This window comes from Dermacentor albipictus, chromosome 2, assembly GCF_038994185.2.
Source record: "Dermacentor albipictus isolate Rhodes 1998 colony chromosome 2, USDA_Dalb.pri_finalv2, whole genome shotgun sequence".
Classification (NCBI taxonomy): domain Eukaryota; kingdom Metazoa; phylum Arthropoda; class Arachnida; order Ixodida; family Ixodidae; genus Dermacentor; species Dermacentor albipictus.
Window position 1 is genome coordinate 43671152 of NC_091822.1, and position 15545 is coordinate 43686696.

The window sequence follows — 15545 nt, forward strand, 5'->3', positions numbered from 1 at the left end:
GTGGAACGAAATCGACGACCTACTGAGGACCAAGACTGAGCGGCAGTTTCGTGCAGGAGCGTCTATAGAGCCCACGACGCATGAGGGGTATGCAACGAAAATGCACAGATTCAGCTTCTATCCGCATGACAACAGAAGCTTCTCTACATTTGGCCCTCATGCATTCCAATCTTGCAATTTCTTTATGTGCGCAGAACTCCTACCATGCATGTAAAATTAAAAACCTGGTCGGTGAACCTCAATGGAAATGGACACGCACTCCTCCAAAAATAGCAGAGAAACACATTCCACTGAGACAACCTTAGAAAACTTTGGAAAAGGTGCTTTGTGCACTGCAATGCAAAACAAGCAAGCATTACCCAAGTCATGTAATGAAAATGCAGTCACTCAACTGCAGTGTCATTACTTTTTAAAGCAATGTCCAGATAAACTACTACACAATGACAATTTCCTAAGGAATTATTCTGCTCATGAATAGTGTGGGGATGTGCAACATTCACGCGTGCCCTGATATGTTGTTTTTACGCATAGCTCCTGTCTGCTGGTGTACCGTCTTCTGTAATCCGGCTTCGCTGCGTGGCTTTGTTGCGGCAGTCAGTTTGCTTGCAGGGTAGTACGAGAGATGGCGTGAGTGTCGCTCTGCCAATGCAACCTAACGGCAGGGCTACTTGGACGCAAAAAGGAGAAGGCTCTTCCTCTTTGGCTCGGGATTGGCAAGCGGCATGGACGTTCTGCGCGTGCGCCGATCCATGCTTCTGCGAGATCCGTCTCATGAGGCCTACCTCGGAATGGACGAACACGATCGTTCGAACGCACCACTGTTCACGTGATTGTACGTGCGAACGACCAGGAGTTGGTGTCCAGCATGGGACAAACATATTCACTCGTTATTCGGTCGCGGTGAGTCAGACTTCCGTGATTAGTTGCGTGCCCATCAGCATGTTTTGTGCATAGCAACTCGGCTAGCAGGCATTAGTCTATGAAAGGTGCAATAAATGCCCTTGTGATTGTTTACACTACTGTGTTGTCGTTCCTTTGACCCAAGAGCATGGGTGGAAACCCCACACCTGGCACCCAACGTGGGACTCTTGGGACATCGGATGATAGTTTTAACAGTTTTGCTTCGTTTGAGACTTCTGTTTCTTCTGTTTTGTCTATAGCGCTGTAGAGCATTTGCGTACCTGTGGGGAACGGCAATCTTTCCTTGTGGCCCGTTCAAGTACAATCTCAGGCCAGGGCATTTGCCATTGCATTCCCTTCATGCCCCGGGGTCCAGATAATCTATATTTATGGTAGCTTCTTGATATTTACTAGTATGTGTATCACTTGCTTGGCGATTCTTCCTTTATGGCAGTTTCTGCACGCAATCTGTGAGTCAGTAAGTATTGTTGCTCTTTCGCTGCAGGCTGTTGCGACAAGGGGCATGATTACTCCTTTCACTGCGTCTACAACCTTTGTAAGTGTTGTTTCCACAGTTGTTTTGGTGCCATTGACAATGCTGACAATGTGTTCTGCACTTCCTGAGTCTGTGTATTTTACATGCGGGTTCTTTTTTGTATTCTTGTCCATGGTCAAGGCTTTGTAACGCGACACCATTGGCTATTTTGAAGCTTTTCATGATTTGTGCACTGAGCATCTCTACTTTGGCCTTTTTGTGTCCCTGGTAGGGTGTCCTGTAGGTTACAGTAATGACAAGCAGTTTGACTACTTTGATGGTGTCCTGTTCTTTTAACCCGTGTCTCTTGCTTGCAACCCGTCTTTCATCGTGTTTCAAAAGCACAATCAGTTACTTCTTTGCACAGGATGCGGTGCCATTGGCAGATGCTGCTGTTATTGAAAACGCACTTGTCCATGTGACACAGCTAATTCAAGGAGCACACGCTTGACTACACCAGGAAAGGAGTTGGGGGGCAGGGCACGCTGGGCACATGGCATCATGGTGCACAGAAATTTCAGATGGTGAATGGTGAAATGTGCCCAGTGTGCTCCCCCCCCCCCCCCTCTTCCCAGACTATGTCTAAGCAAATACATAAGTGCTTATATCGTCAATGTCAATTGAGCTTTGAAGACATGTTGCCATCTGCCCGACAACGGTAGCAATGCCAGAAAAAAAAATATCTGTTGCACCACCAGGCGGGCACTTGGGACAAAGCGCAGCATTTTGAGAAACCTGTACTGCAGCTTGGAAATATTGTTGACTGTATATCGTGCCGTGGATGTGTTTGGGAGGAAGCTTGCAAAGTCCACTCGAAGAAATGTCAACTGTAGTTATGTGGTCCCCTTTCTATCGCCTTCACTCCTTTTGTGGTTGTGCGTGCACAGAAGCTTATAGCGGCTTATATACATTCCATAACAGGTGAGTAATAAGCTCTGTTCCTCAATCGACCTTCCCCCGCTGTATTTATTTACATAAGTGTAAGTCACAAGGTACTTATTGCTGTGCTTCAAAGTGCGGTAAAAATCATGAGTTACTGTTGTTCTAAATTTAACAATGTCTTGTAAACATACACTGTGCGGTGCTTCTCTTCTTACTGGAAGATATGGTGACTTCAATCCATTAGGCACACAGTATAGCTGCTCTTAACCTTTTACTAGCAGCACGTACAAATATGGGAAGAAAATGTTTATTTTCTATCTAAATGTGCAAAACACATAGAGGATAAGCACAATCAATGAAAAGAAAAAATATTTTGCAGAAATTTTTTAGAAATAGGGGGGAAACACCGGGCAAAAAGCTTTCCGTCAGCTTTACCCCAAGCCAACTACAGCGTCGTTTGGAATCTGTACAGACAGCTCTCGGCATAGGTGAACATTAGGTGAACATTTTATTTGCTTTACATCCTGTGTTTGACACCACTGCAGACGCAGATGATGCACTGGTCTGTCTTCTCAGACTGTGCTTTAAAAAGAAAGCGAGTCACGTGCCAAATTTCTGCGTCATTGCATGTTCCCGCTTTAAACTAACATGACGTTCGCTGCCTGTAAGTCAGTGATGGCCAAAGACATTTAGGAAGATACATAGTACTCAATCTCGGAACACCGCAAGAAAAAATTTGTCAGTATGTTGCCTGTAGGCAACACTTGTCAATAAAGAGGCAGCTTTGCTGGCACATTTTGTTTTTCATGCTTGCTCCACTTGAAGTGCCATTATAGGTGGGAAAGTTTGGCTATCAACCCTTTAAGGAAGTACTAAGATGAGCCAAGATCATCAAGCTCATTCTTGCTAAAGAGATGAACAACAAGAGCACTCATCCACCACTTCTTGTTGCTTTTCATGCAGGCCAGAAAACGATTTGAGATATTGCATTGCTTCACATTTCTTCCAGATGGCAGGCGTTTATTTTGCATTCTTATAAATAAGTTCTTTATAAATAACATCAGGTGATGCAAGGAGCATGTTGTAGAGTGAAATTGGGAACATAATAAACTCACTTATGTGTAGCGGAGCCCGCTTTCATTATAGTGTAAAGTTCTTTTTTTTTTCATGGAAATGTTTTGCATGGTCTTGCTTCACATGGTCATCAGAATCCTTTGCGCATGAAGTTAGGAGCATAGACTCACTTGTGTGCACTGAAGCCCACTTTGTAAAAAACAAGTTTTTTTTCTTCCTTGTAAAAGTGATCTTTCAGAGCGAACTTTTTTTACATGGTTTTACTTTATATGATCATAAGAATCACTTGCATGCAAAAAACAATTCCGTCTTCTTGGCAAGTCTCAATTTTTTGCCATCCTTAACGAGGCCCTGAATCACTTTTTATCAAAGTGCAGAAAAGCATTTGAAGTTAAATTAGGCTATTTAAGAAATACTTTGTCACTAAAAAGCGGTTTAAATGTTGAGCAACAGTCAACAAGCAAGCGAAGCCTCAGTCTTGAGAAAATATTTTAACGAGGAGAGTTGTCACTGCTCCAACAGTTGAGCCTCTTCACTTGTCGAAATGTCGGTTCCAGGAAACTGAAGTTTCCCCTGTTTACCAACTGCTGATCACTCCAAGTCTCCATCTTCCTGCAATCCCTTTTGCCTTGCTTAGGTTTAACATGAGTGGCTCAACTGCGTCTCATAGAGTGTCCAATAGGCACAAGTAACCTCACGCTGCCTGCAAGCATACACCCCCTTCAACTCTAGGCTGCAGCAGCACACTCACAATCTAAGGATCAGTGTGCATAAATCCGAGCACAAGAAAAAGAGGGGGGGGGGGACGCAAGGAATAGCTACTCAATCAAATTAACTTCAATACAATTAGTTATAGTCTACAGCAGCATGAGAGTTTTAAGCAATTAACCGAATTCACTGGGTTATGAGCATGGAAAGCTCTTCAACACCTTTCTAGTTACAGTTTGTTCAGCACTGAAAGATCTTGAATGCATCTGCAATCACTACACTGCAAGAACTCCATGATAACTATTGCAGACGTACCCTGTACTTTGGCCTGCCAGGGCCTCTGACCGTAGAACTCGAGGGATTCTTCACCTTCAAGCATGTTGACGTCTGGAGGAGATGCCACATCCTGGAGGAGGAAGATATTCATTGCAAGTCATGAGGGAATGATAACATTTGCAGAAAACTTTTTGCTCTGTGTTTTTCTGTAATGTAGAAGCACAATAACTAGAAGAGCAATGCAATTTATGGTGCATTTAGAGTATATGTTTCTCCAAATTTATAGTACTAAGCACAGAGCTTCTACTGAATGGTTACTCTTTGTGCACTGGCCTAGTTCAATTCTGCAATTATTACAATGTGCAGAACAGAGCCATTAGTTGAAGTCAGTTGCTTAGTGGCTATGATGTTCGGCTGCTAAGCACGAGTTCGTGGGATTGAATCCCGGCCAGGGCGGCCAAATTTCGATGGGAGTGAAATGCGAAAACACCCGTGTACTTAAATTTAGGTGCACATTAAAGAACCCCAGGTAGTCTAAATTTCCGTAGTCCCCACTACGGAATGCCTCATAATCAGAAAGTAGTTTTGGCACGTAAAACTCCATAATTTAATTTTTCTTAGTGAAGTCAATTTGTAAAATCTAGTTAATCACTGTATCGAAATTTATCACACAAATTTTGATGTCTGCCATTAATATAAACCTTGGTCAGTAAAAGTAATTGCTTTGTCTAGAATCCCACACATTCAATAACCAGAAAGGACTGTAGATGACACAGCCCATATTTTATATACGCACATGAAAAAAAAAAAGAACGAACAAGGAAAGACACAGGACGGGTCCAACTATGTTCACACTGAAAGTCAAGCTTTTCTCCAGCTGAGCAAATGGTTTGCTGAAGTTTCTTCTCTTCTTTTTTTTTTGGGGGGGGGTGGGGGGGGAGGCTGGTTTTATTTGGCTGTGGTGATGAGGCATGTGCACTCTGTCCGGGAATGTGTCTGGTCACACTTTCACCCTACAGTGCTTGCAACAAACTTTCCAACTGATAAGTCGCAGCACATCACAGATCATTTCTATTCCTGTTCTTGCACCACTTGTTCCCAACCAGCAGATGTCAAGTTCAATTGTCTTCTAATGAAACACGGCATGTAGGCAACCAATCAAAGCTTGCTTATTATAACTAAGTCATATCCAACATGATCCAACATGATCCAACATTGTTACATTCAATGTTCATTCTTAGTATATATTCAATGCATGTCTATATAAGCTAGAAAAATTTTAAATGTATAATTTGTTACCTCTGACAACTTCTTATTCAGTCAAAGTCCAATTTTTTTTACTCTCTAGAGAAGGCGAAAACGACCAAAATAGTGGACAGTCTGAAAAAACAAATGCATGCCTTTTACTGCCTTAGCAACTTGAAAAATTAATTGATTCGGTTTTGTGCAGCGTTCCACTTGCATGCAATGTGTGCTTGAATTTCAGCTAGGGTCATGTCACAATACGTACACTGATGTCAGCATCATCAGCGAACATGCCAATTCAGAGCTCGTTCACAGCACAGGAACTGGTCCTTCAATTTCAGTTCTGAAGTCATCCTATTCGGACAACTTGGCAGACAATTTAATCATTGGTTAATTGTGCAGAGGGCTTGAGCTCATTGTCAGTGTATGTTGTGGGGATGTGCGACTCTCACGCATCACCTGATATGCTGTTTTCTCGCACGGCTCGCGTGGCCTGGCGCCCGCGGCAGTCGGAGTGGTACAAGCGCGGTGCAAGAGATGGCGCGAGTGTCGCGCCGCGGCGGGGTTACTTGGGCGCCGAGAGACAAGGCGCTTCGTCTCTTTGGGTTCGGGAAGCAAGCGGGACGGACGTGCTGTTCCACACGTGCGCCGACCCATGCTTCTGCAAGACCGTCTCGCGTGGCCGCCTTGGACACCGTTTGCATGACAGTACGCGTGAACGACCAGGCGTTGGGATTCAGCATGGTGCGAACGTATTCGCTCACTATGCAGTCGCGGTAAGTCGGGCTTCTAGATTTGTCGCACGCCCATCGGCATGTTTTTGTGGATAGCAACTCGGCTAGCAGGTATTGATCTCTGAAAGGTGCAATAAATGCCCTTGTGATTGTTTGCACTACTGTGTTGTCGTTCTTTTGTCCCAAGAGTACGGAGGAGAACCCCACATCTACCCCACAAAGTGAATCATTGAACTGTTATTTCGGTGGGAATTGCAACACCAGTGGGGCACAGGTCACCAATCACAAGGTCCTTGGAAGGAAATTGATTTGGCATGCTGTTGTTATCTTCAGATTAGATCACAGTCTCAGTATTGAGTGTGAAGTCCCCATGGGGAAAACGTCTGTGAAATGTGTCTTGTCAACCCCTTCCACACGTCCGAAAGCATGCCACCAGCAGACCTGAAATCAATGTAACGTATAACACTTCTAGGATCTTCACCTTATATTGTGGGGATGCGTGACCCTCGCGCCTCCCCTGATAGCTTGTTTTCCCGCATAGCCCCGTCTCCGTGCGGCAGCATCGCGTGGGCCGCGGCGTTGGAGTGGTACAAGCGTGGTGCGAGAGATGGCGCGAGCGTCGCGCCGCTGCGCGGTTACTTGGGGGCAGGAGAGACAAGGCGCTCTCTCTTGGGGGTTCGGGAAGCGAGCGGGACGGACGTGCCGTGCCGCGCGCCGACCGATGCTTCGGCCAGACCTTTTCGCGTGGCCGCCTTCGAACGCGCCACGATTCGCGTGACCATACACGCGAACGACCAGGCATTGGGATCCAGCATGGGGCGAACATATTCGCTCGCGAGGACGCGGTGAGTCGGACTTCTAGATTTGTCGCGCACCCATCGGCATGTTTTGTGGATAGCAACTCGGCTAGCGGGCACTGATCTATGAAAGGTGCAACAAATGCCCTTGTGATTGTTTGCACTACTGTGTTGTCGTTCCTTTGTCCCAAGAGTACGGTGTTAGAATCCCATATCAGACCCCACATCTGGCTGCCCAACGTGGGACTCTTTGGGCATCGGACGATAATTTTAAGTGTTGCTTCGTTCGAGACCTTTATTTGAACCGAAGCGTAGGCCTAGCGTGGATTTTGATCGCTAGCGTCAGCGGCGTGCTTTCTTGAGCGAGGCGGCGGTGGCTGTAGTGTGTTTGAACATGTCAACATACTATGCCTTTTCGCAAGTGTTTTTTTTTTTTAACGGCATTCGTTGGTACGAGAGCCACGTGGTCTGCATCCTGGGAGAGCGAGGCTGAGCGCCCGCGGAGCAGTGGCAAGCCTTAAGCGAGTGAGTACGGAAGCTTCGTGGGTGGTCCGAATTTCTTATGTAAATAGCTTCTTCTATCTCTTTGACTCGGATGAAGTCGCGGCTCTGGGAGCCGGGTGGCCGCGGGCCACGGGTGCCACTACGGGCTGACTGGTATTGCGGCCTGGCACCGGGCGCTCCGACACCGTCTGGGACGGTGGGCGCCGTCAACTCGGATGCTGTGTGCACCGAGTGGAGTAGGACCACCTCACAGAGCTGACGTCTCCTCGCGGCTGCCTGTTTTGCGCCCATTTTGGGGTGTTGTTTGTTGGGTGCCGGTTGTTGTCAGAGTAGCGACGCTTTAGGCCTAAGGCTTTACGAAGCTGCCTGTCGCACGTGGAGGGACACAACCCGGTGGACCGTGGCGTTGAGGTGTTGCAAGTTGCTTCCCTCATTCTATTTAGCCTCGCACGAATTGAAATTACTCGTTCGACTCAAGAAAGCGAGCTTCGTTCACGTGAACTTAGCATCTGAGTAGCTGCCCGATCTTTTGCTAGCCGAGTTGAACATCGTACCACGTGGGCGATACGCATGCATAATTCCTCTCCCTTGCACTACTTTAGTGTTTGCCGAGTGTGTTGAGTTTACGCAGCGTGATTGGAGTCGCCCCTGGTTTGCTGTCACCTGCACATCGTCTGCGCTGCTGCCCCGGACTACGACCGAGCCACCCCGGGCGATGGTGATGCTGTGGCCAGTTCGGCGCGGCGACTTCGGCGGCCTCCTGTATCCAGCTCACAACCCTTGGCGGCGGACAAAAGAGCCGGCGGTCACCGACAGCTACGGCCGCTCTTGCCAGCAGGGCGCGTCGGCGCGAGCGACGCTTGCTCGTACCGACTAGTGCGTCGTCGTTTCCGGAGTCCTGGCCTGGCATCGTGCCGTCAAGTCTGCAAAGCTGCTGCTGTGACCGGCGGACGCCAGCGGTGTACCCAAGGACAGTCGGCTCGCATGCTATGGACAGCGTGTGGACATTTCCTCAGCGTGGCCACTGTTGCATGTACTATCTTGTTCGCGAAGCACGGGATAATGTTAGACCGTGTGACATGTTTCGCCGGAATAAGAAGTGATTTAAAGTTGGGGGGATGTGGGGATGCGCGACCCTCGCGCCTCCCCTGATAGCTTGTCTTCCCGCATAGCCCCGTCTCCGTGCAGCGTCGCCGCGTGGGCCGCGGCGTTGGAGTGGTACAAGCGTGGTGCGAGAGATGGCGCGAGCGTCGCACCGCTGCGCGGTTACTTGGGGGCGGGAGAGACAAGGCGCTCTCTCTTGGGGGTTCGGGAAGCGAGCAGGACAGACGTGCCGTGCCGCGCGCCGACCGATGCTTCGGCGAGACCTTCTCGCGTGGCCGCCTTCGAACGCGCCACGATTCGCGTGACCATACACGCGAACGACCAGGCGTTGGGATCCAGCATGGGGCGAACATATTCGCTCGCGAGGACGTGGTGAGTCGGACTTCTAGATTTGTCGCGCACCCATCGGCATGTTTTGTGGATAGCAACTCGGCTAGCGGGCATTGATTTATGAAAGGTGCAATAAATGCCCTTGTGATTGTTTGCACTACTGTGTTGTCGTTCCTTTGTCCCAAGAGTACGGTGTGAGAATCCCATATCAGACCCCACAATATTTGAGAAGATTCGAAATCGTCTGGAATTTTCACACCTCTCGCTCATGTGAGCTTGCGACTGGCTGCTCTCAACTTGCTTGATGATGCCAGCTTCCTTTTTCTTGTTTTCATTGTTGACAAAGGGTTTTAGCACCCAAAACTTCAAACATCCTTATACATCGGCTCTTGGAGGATGTGGCGGCACCACGACGGCGTACAAATTATCAGGCATGTCTGAAGAATCAGTCATTGACTGTATTCTTGTTTGTTATATCAAGGTTCAACTGCAGTTGGTTTTTGATCACCAATGGAAAGTTGTGCTGCATAGCTGTTTCAAGACACAAAGAAAGAAAATCGCACACAAAGGATGATGTGCAAGCTAACAGCTCTTTCATTTGCACTGAGGAGGCAAAATTAGAGATTGCAAGAAAAGAATCAGTTCAAGAGGTGTTAACCCTTTGAGGGTCAATTTTTTTTTTGCCATATGCGACCACCCAGGGTTATATTTTTATGACAGACTCCAATTCTTCTGAGGGACCTATTTCAAAGAAAAATTTACCGTAATTTTTTTAGGGCGACCGTAAAGTGAGAAAAAAAAAATTTTGCGTTGGTAATACGTACTCTTTATTCATGAATAACAACAATAAAAAAGGAAATAAACTTATGAGAATTCAAAATTCGATGCATTGTTATAGTTCAAGGCTTAGAATATGCGCACATGAGTATATTTCACAAGTCTCAAATGTTCCTGCTCTTACACTAATATTTACGTCCATAGTGTAATCGAACTGGGTTGGTGACCGCACTAAAGAAAGCCGTGTGGTTGTGTGCCTGTCAAAAAAGCAAAACGTGTGACAAATTTCCACTAATCTTCATCTTATCGCCAACCAGAGGCAATTAGATATCGCGAGTCTCCCAGAAAGAAAGAAAAGGAAACGCATGCCCAGCGGTATCCTTCCTATGCTCACCCCTGTGAGCACCAAACGAGCGAGAAACAGGCAGCCACGCTTTGAGCTATTAGTAATGAAATAGCCATCAGTTTTGCCAGCACAAGAAAACGAAACTGCCCGCAGAACAAAACCCAAAGCGCCGCCTGCCCGTGCGCGCGCGCCAATGTGTGAGCGGTAGTATATATAGATGCGCCAGAGCAAAATAGTTTTAAAATAAACAGTGCAATGAAAACCGAGAGAGGGAGGCACGAGATAAAAATTCCCTGTATTTCCACATAGTGGCAGCACATGCCAGGAAAGAAAAAATTAGGAAATTGGTGCGCTTCTTTAAACGTACAGACGTCGCCGTAAATATATGGCATCGACCATTTTGGACTTGTTTGCGGCGCCGTATATTCACCTCATTGACCCTGAAAGGGTTAAACCCCATTAAAAATGACATCCTTGTGCAAGAAGGCCACCAGCCACATACCTCGTACACAGGTGGAAAAACACTCGTGCGGTGTAAAATGTAGACAGCTTCTGTTAATTCATCTCTTGCAGGACCACAAGATTTGGCCACATTATTTGAAAGGTTCAAAACGAACAATCTTTTCATTTATTTATTTATTTATTTATTTATTTATTTATTACAGAACCCACAGCGCCAGTGTGGCATTACAGTGGGGGGGGGGGGGGGGTCATATAGTATATACAACAAACAGTACAAGTCATTTCATAATAAATGTTAAATAATTTACAGCACAACATATACATCCCGAGAAACACAACTTCAGTCAATAACAGAATATATCTTAATGAAGAAAAAGAAAGATACATCTTCAGACAGCATTGGTCCTTAAAGCACAACTTCATTCATCAAAAGAACATGTTATGACAAGGAAGAAAAAAATGCATCGTTAGACAGAATTGTTACAGATTCCTGCGGTAACCTGTTCCAGTTCGAAATCGTCCTGGGGAAAAAAGACATTCTTAGCATTTCGGTTTTGCATTTTATTTCTCTTACCTTATTCACATGATCTAGACGTAAAGATACATAATCAGGCCTAAGTATGTACTTGTCGCGTTCAATACCAGTTCTAGAATGAAATATGTTATGAAAGAACTTTAACCTGAGTGATTTTCTTCGTTCCTCTAATAGTTCCCAGCCAAGATTCTCTTTCGCACGTGATACGCTGAAATGCCTAGAGTAATTACGGAACACAAAACGAGCCGCTAAATTTTGCACTCGTTCTAACTTTTGTATGTCACCCTTTAGCCAAGGGTCCCATACAGTGCAAGCATAATCGAGGACAGATCTAACATTCGTGTGATACAGGAGTTGCTTAGTTTCCGTAGGAAAATGCAACTTTTTATTGTTTCATGTAGTCTGTCAATGTCCACAGACAATGTCAATACAGTATTGCACTAGAATCTCACTGATATGATCACACCTGATACAAATTTTGGGATGATACAAGTTCTTCAAAAATACCGGCCCAAGTCCATTAGCTTACATGCTCAAGTTTACATGCTGCAAACTCCTTTTCAGGTCATGGCAGATGATACGAACAACTGAGCCACTTCATGATCTGCGGCCAAGCCTATGTCCCTCTGCTTCTGCACGTCCACTCACTCCCCTTCAAGTAAACCAACAATTTTTATTTTATTTTCTTTTTATGAAGTTTTCCTTGTTCTCTTTACATTTCTATGCAATGCTTGGGTTTCTTTAGCAGTATCATGTAGCTTGTCAGCCGTTTTCAAAAGCCTTGCAAGTTTAACAGGAGCTAGGAATCCCATGCAACCTTGTTTGCACACATCTGCAAGATCAGCCACATTCGCTTCCATGGGTATTTATTTTATTTATTCCACTCCTTCTGTCGTCTTTGGTGCCCAATGACAAATCCAAACTTCTCTACCTTTGCATGTGTCAGATCGCAAGATACAAAGTAGCTTTGCCACTACAAAAAAAAAAACTAAACATATTCCCCTAACCTGCGCAAATAATGTCCTTATCAACATCAGGCAACACCGACGATGCAGCAACAAGCAAAACTCAAGATAACCAGGCAGACCTTTAATTGCCGAATTTGGAACATCAAAAGTGCACAGCCTGCTGCTGCCACAATGAGCATGAAACAAACACGCCAGTTATTCAGATACATGTCAGCCAATAGAGTGCTCCCTGCATGCCATGTGACTATAGTAATGAGTCGAGAACGCCAAATTTCCATTCTTGCGCTCACCCTTCCCTTTTTTTATTTTAGTTTTGCATGGAGAAAGACGGTGCTGCAGTTAGCTAAAGCACCAATCTCTCGTGTCTACAGCGATATCAAGATGGCAGCACTGCGTGAATGGAAAGCTGCGCGGTCATCAATGCAAAGCCCGATTTTCTTTCCAATTTTGAAGACAACGAAATACAAAAGTGAAATTTTCACAAATTCCGCTGTGCAATATTTAATTCTTGATAATATTTCGCCATGAGTGAAAGTAAGATCTAAGGATTCCAGAAAAACATTAATGAAAATATTGAAAATTTGACCAAGTCAGCAATTTCCCAAATTTTTTACTCTTTTGGGTGATACAAATTTTAGGTGATAGAAATCTTTTGCACCATCCCAAGATATTTGTATCATCAAGATTCTACTGCAAAGCTATATTATGTTGGTGACGGTCAGTAGCCCACAAACCCCGTCGCTGTCTTTGGCACTCTCCTTGGACCTCTCCTTCTACAGTGCTGGGCGACCAGAAAATAATGTTGACTAATGTAGACAAAGCCAAGAAGCACCCACGACTCTGAATGTGCATGCTTGCTTCCCATTACTTTCCTTTTAAAGTGATAGCTTTCTTTGGCTACTTGCTCAGGTTTTCAAGGTTGGTGGATGATGATCTAACACGATAGAGGGCAGGAGGAGAAGGGTAAAGAGTGCAGAGGGAAGCGTGGTGTTTGTTGGTGCAGGCAATGCTGTCATGCACACAGGACATGGGCAAGGAGGATGAGTACCTAGCTGCATCACCTCCACATAAGAAATGCAGCATGAGAAATGCAGCAGGGTAATGAAATCGATGTTTCAATGATAATTCACCTGGTTCGGGGGAGGCGTAATGAAAAGGAAAACAAAGAAAAGCTAACCGAAAATGATCTAGTTTAAAAAAAGTTTAATAAGTTTCAGCTTCCCTACGGAAGCCTCATACAGAAGCTTTCCATATGAAAGCCAAAACATTTTAGTATTTTTTTTTTAGTCATTTCATTTTTGGTAGGCGTTTCTCTGTTTTCCGTTTCATTATGCAGCAGGGTAACCAGAAAGCCATCACTCACATTGATAATCAACCTTAACAGTATGGGTGAAGAAAAACCGGAATGTACCATTCTGGTACATTGTAGTGCGTTGCAACAGTTTCTGCCAAATGTTTTTTTGTTTGTTACTCTTTTTTTTTCAACATGTACACTGTATATTTTATAGCCTTCTTGCAAATATACATTTTTTGTTCGAAGCAAGGTTATACTAAATAGTAATTAGTGTCGAATAAATTTTGAAGTGAACAGTTTGAATAGTTGTGGGATTTACATAAAGCCTGAAACAAGTGCCAGATGTTGAAAAATCTAAAAAAAATATGGGTTCTTTACTTGCAAAGAAGAAAATATATTCATTCCTGAAATTGGCTTATCTTTAAAGTGCTGTTACAGTCAAACCTTGTTACTACTAACACCATTTAATGAACTTTTCGGATTAACTAGCTTTTTTAGAAATCCCCGGCCGACTTCTTATAGATCCAATGAAAAAATATTTCAATATTACGGACTTAAGAATAATGATCATTATTCAGTTTTCCTGTGACATTAGGAACGCCTCAGTACTACGATATTCCAAAATCTGGGAATTCTTAGATTTCCACATATCCTTCATGGCAGCCGAAACAGTAGGCTAGCAGACGACAACGTGCAGAGAGTAGATGTCGTGGCGCATAGGTTCCAGAAACCTGAGATGGTGCCCAAAAAAGAAAGAATGCGGGCAAGCGGAGGCGACGACGCATCAGGTTTTGCGAGCATATGCTCCGCCCAGAAGTGTCGCCTAGCAACAGAGGCACGTCTCTTCCTTCTTTCATCTTTCTTTCTGCGCACGCCTCTTCTTTTGCACTTCTTTCTGCAGCCGTACTGGCTACGCGCACGGTGAAGTGTAGCCTGCATGCCCGCGGGGATGCCACACGGTCGCAATTTTGCACTTTCCAGATGGTGCCGTTTACATGTGCTTGCGCTTTGACATAGTTTAGGTGTCCACCTCGAGCGAGACAGTTGCGGTGTCCACGGCAATAAATGTGAAAAACAAAAAAAAGAAGAAACACTGCGCTTTGGAGGCGACATGGAGCTACCTTTCTTATCGGTAGTTTTCTCGGCATCAGCATCTTTTTAGTGCACGTCAGTCTTACTATACGGAGTTCCAGTGGTGCGTGGTGGTGAAATCTATAAAAATGTAGCAACAGCGCATGTCTAGAGCGAACACTGACATTTTCGTGGATAGCTTATACAACTTATGAACTGATGGGTTGTTAGGCAGAATGGTTAATTTTGGGGGCTTTCACTATAACAATTTTTCAGAATAACAAACAATTTACTGCGGTCCCTTGAAGTTTGTTATATGAAGACTTCACTGTATTCAGACATGCTTCATGCAAAAATAAAAGTTAAACATTTTCTGCCAGCGGCACAGATAATTTGTCTACAGGTTTTTTTTCTCACTGTTGTGCTTCGTTCTAATTAAAATTTTGTGATGATCGAGGCCAAAGGAGCGTTCAACCATCGTACATCGTGATAGCATAAGGTGTGACCTTGATAGCACGATGCTGGCAGTTTAGGCTGTGTTGTGCAAATTTAACTGGGTGCTTTTCGTCTACTTGTGAGCATAACCCATTCTGTCCAGTAAGCCCACAAACTTGGTGGGCATGCTCGCTGCTCCTGTGGCCCTCAGTCTAGCCTGTGCACGTGATCTTGAGCCTATCACCTATAAGTAGCAAACTTCCAGTGACGCCTTGACACCTACTGCACTGCAACTGCGATTTCTCCCTCCCCTTCATGAATGGGCATCTTCACTTTTACCTGCATCTTTCGTGGAGCTCTGGTAGCGAATGTTGGCACCATTGCATCCCGACTGATGCCAATGCCCTTCCACTCACCCCCCCCCCAAACCCCTTCTAACCCCCCCCCCCCCATCTTCCATGTATTCCATTAAGTAGACTTAGAAATGGGAGAAGGATTGCTGAAAAGCACGAAGCATCTGGGCACTTGCGAGAACAGTGCGTGCTGTGTAAGCATTCCCTTTCTCTCT

General features: G+C 45.2%; 1 protein-coding gene across 2 annotated transcripts in view; it reads right to left on the minus strand.

The window, feature by feature from the left end:
* gry (trafficking protein particle complex subunit 11 gry) overlaps nt 1-15545 on the minus strand; it is a 158247-nt gene that overhangs the window by 96037 nt on the left and 46665 nt on the right. For both annotated transcript variants that reach the window (XR_010567779.2, XM_065445339.2), the window contains exon 10: nt 4415-4505. Coding sequence is in view for 1 of the 2 variants with exons in the window: in XM_065445339.2 (XP_065301411.2) it covers nt 4415-4505 (91 nt within the window). In the remaining variant the exon portion in view is untranslated. The remainder of the gene's footprint in view (nt 1-4414; nt 4506-15545) is intronic.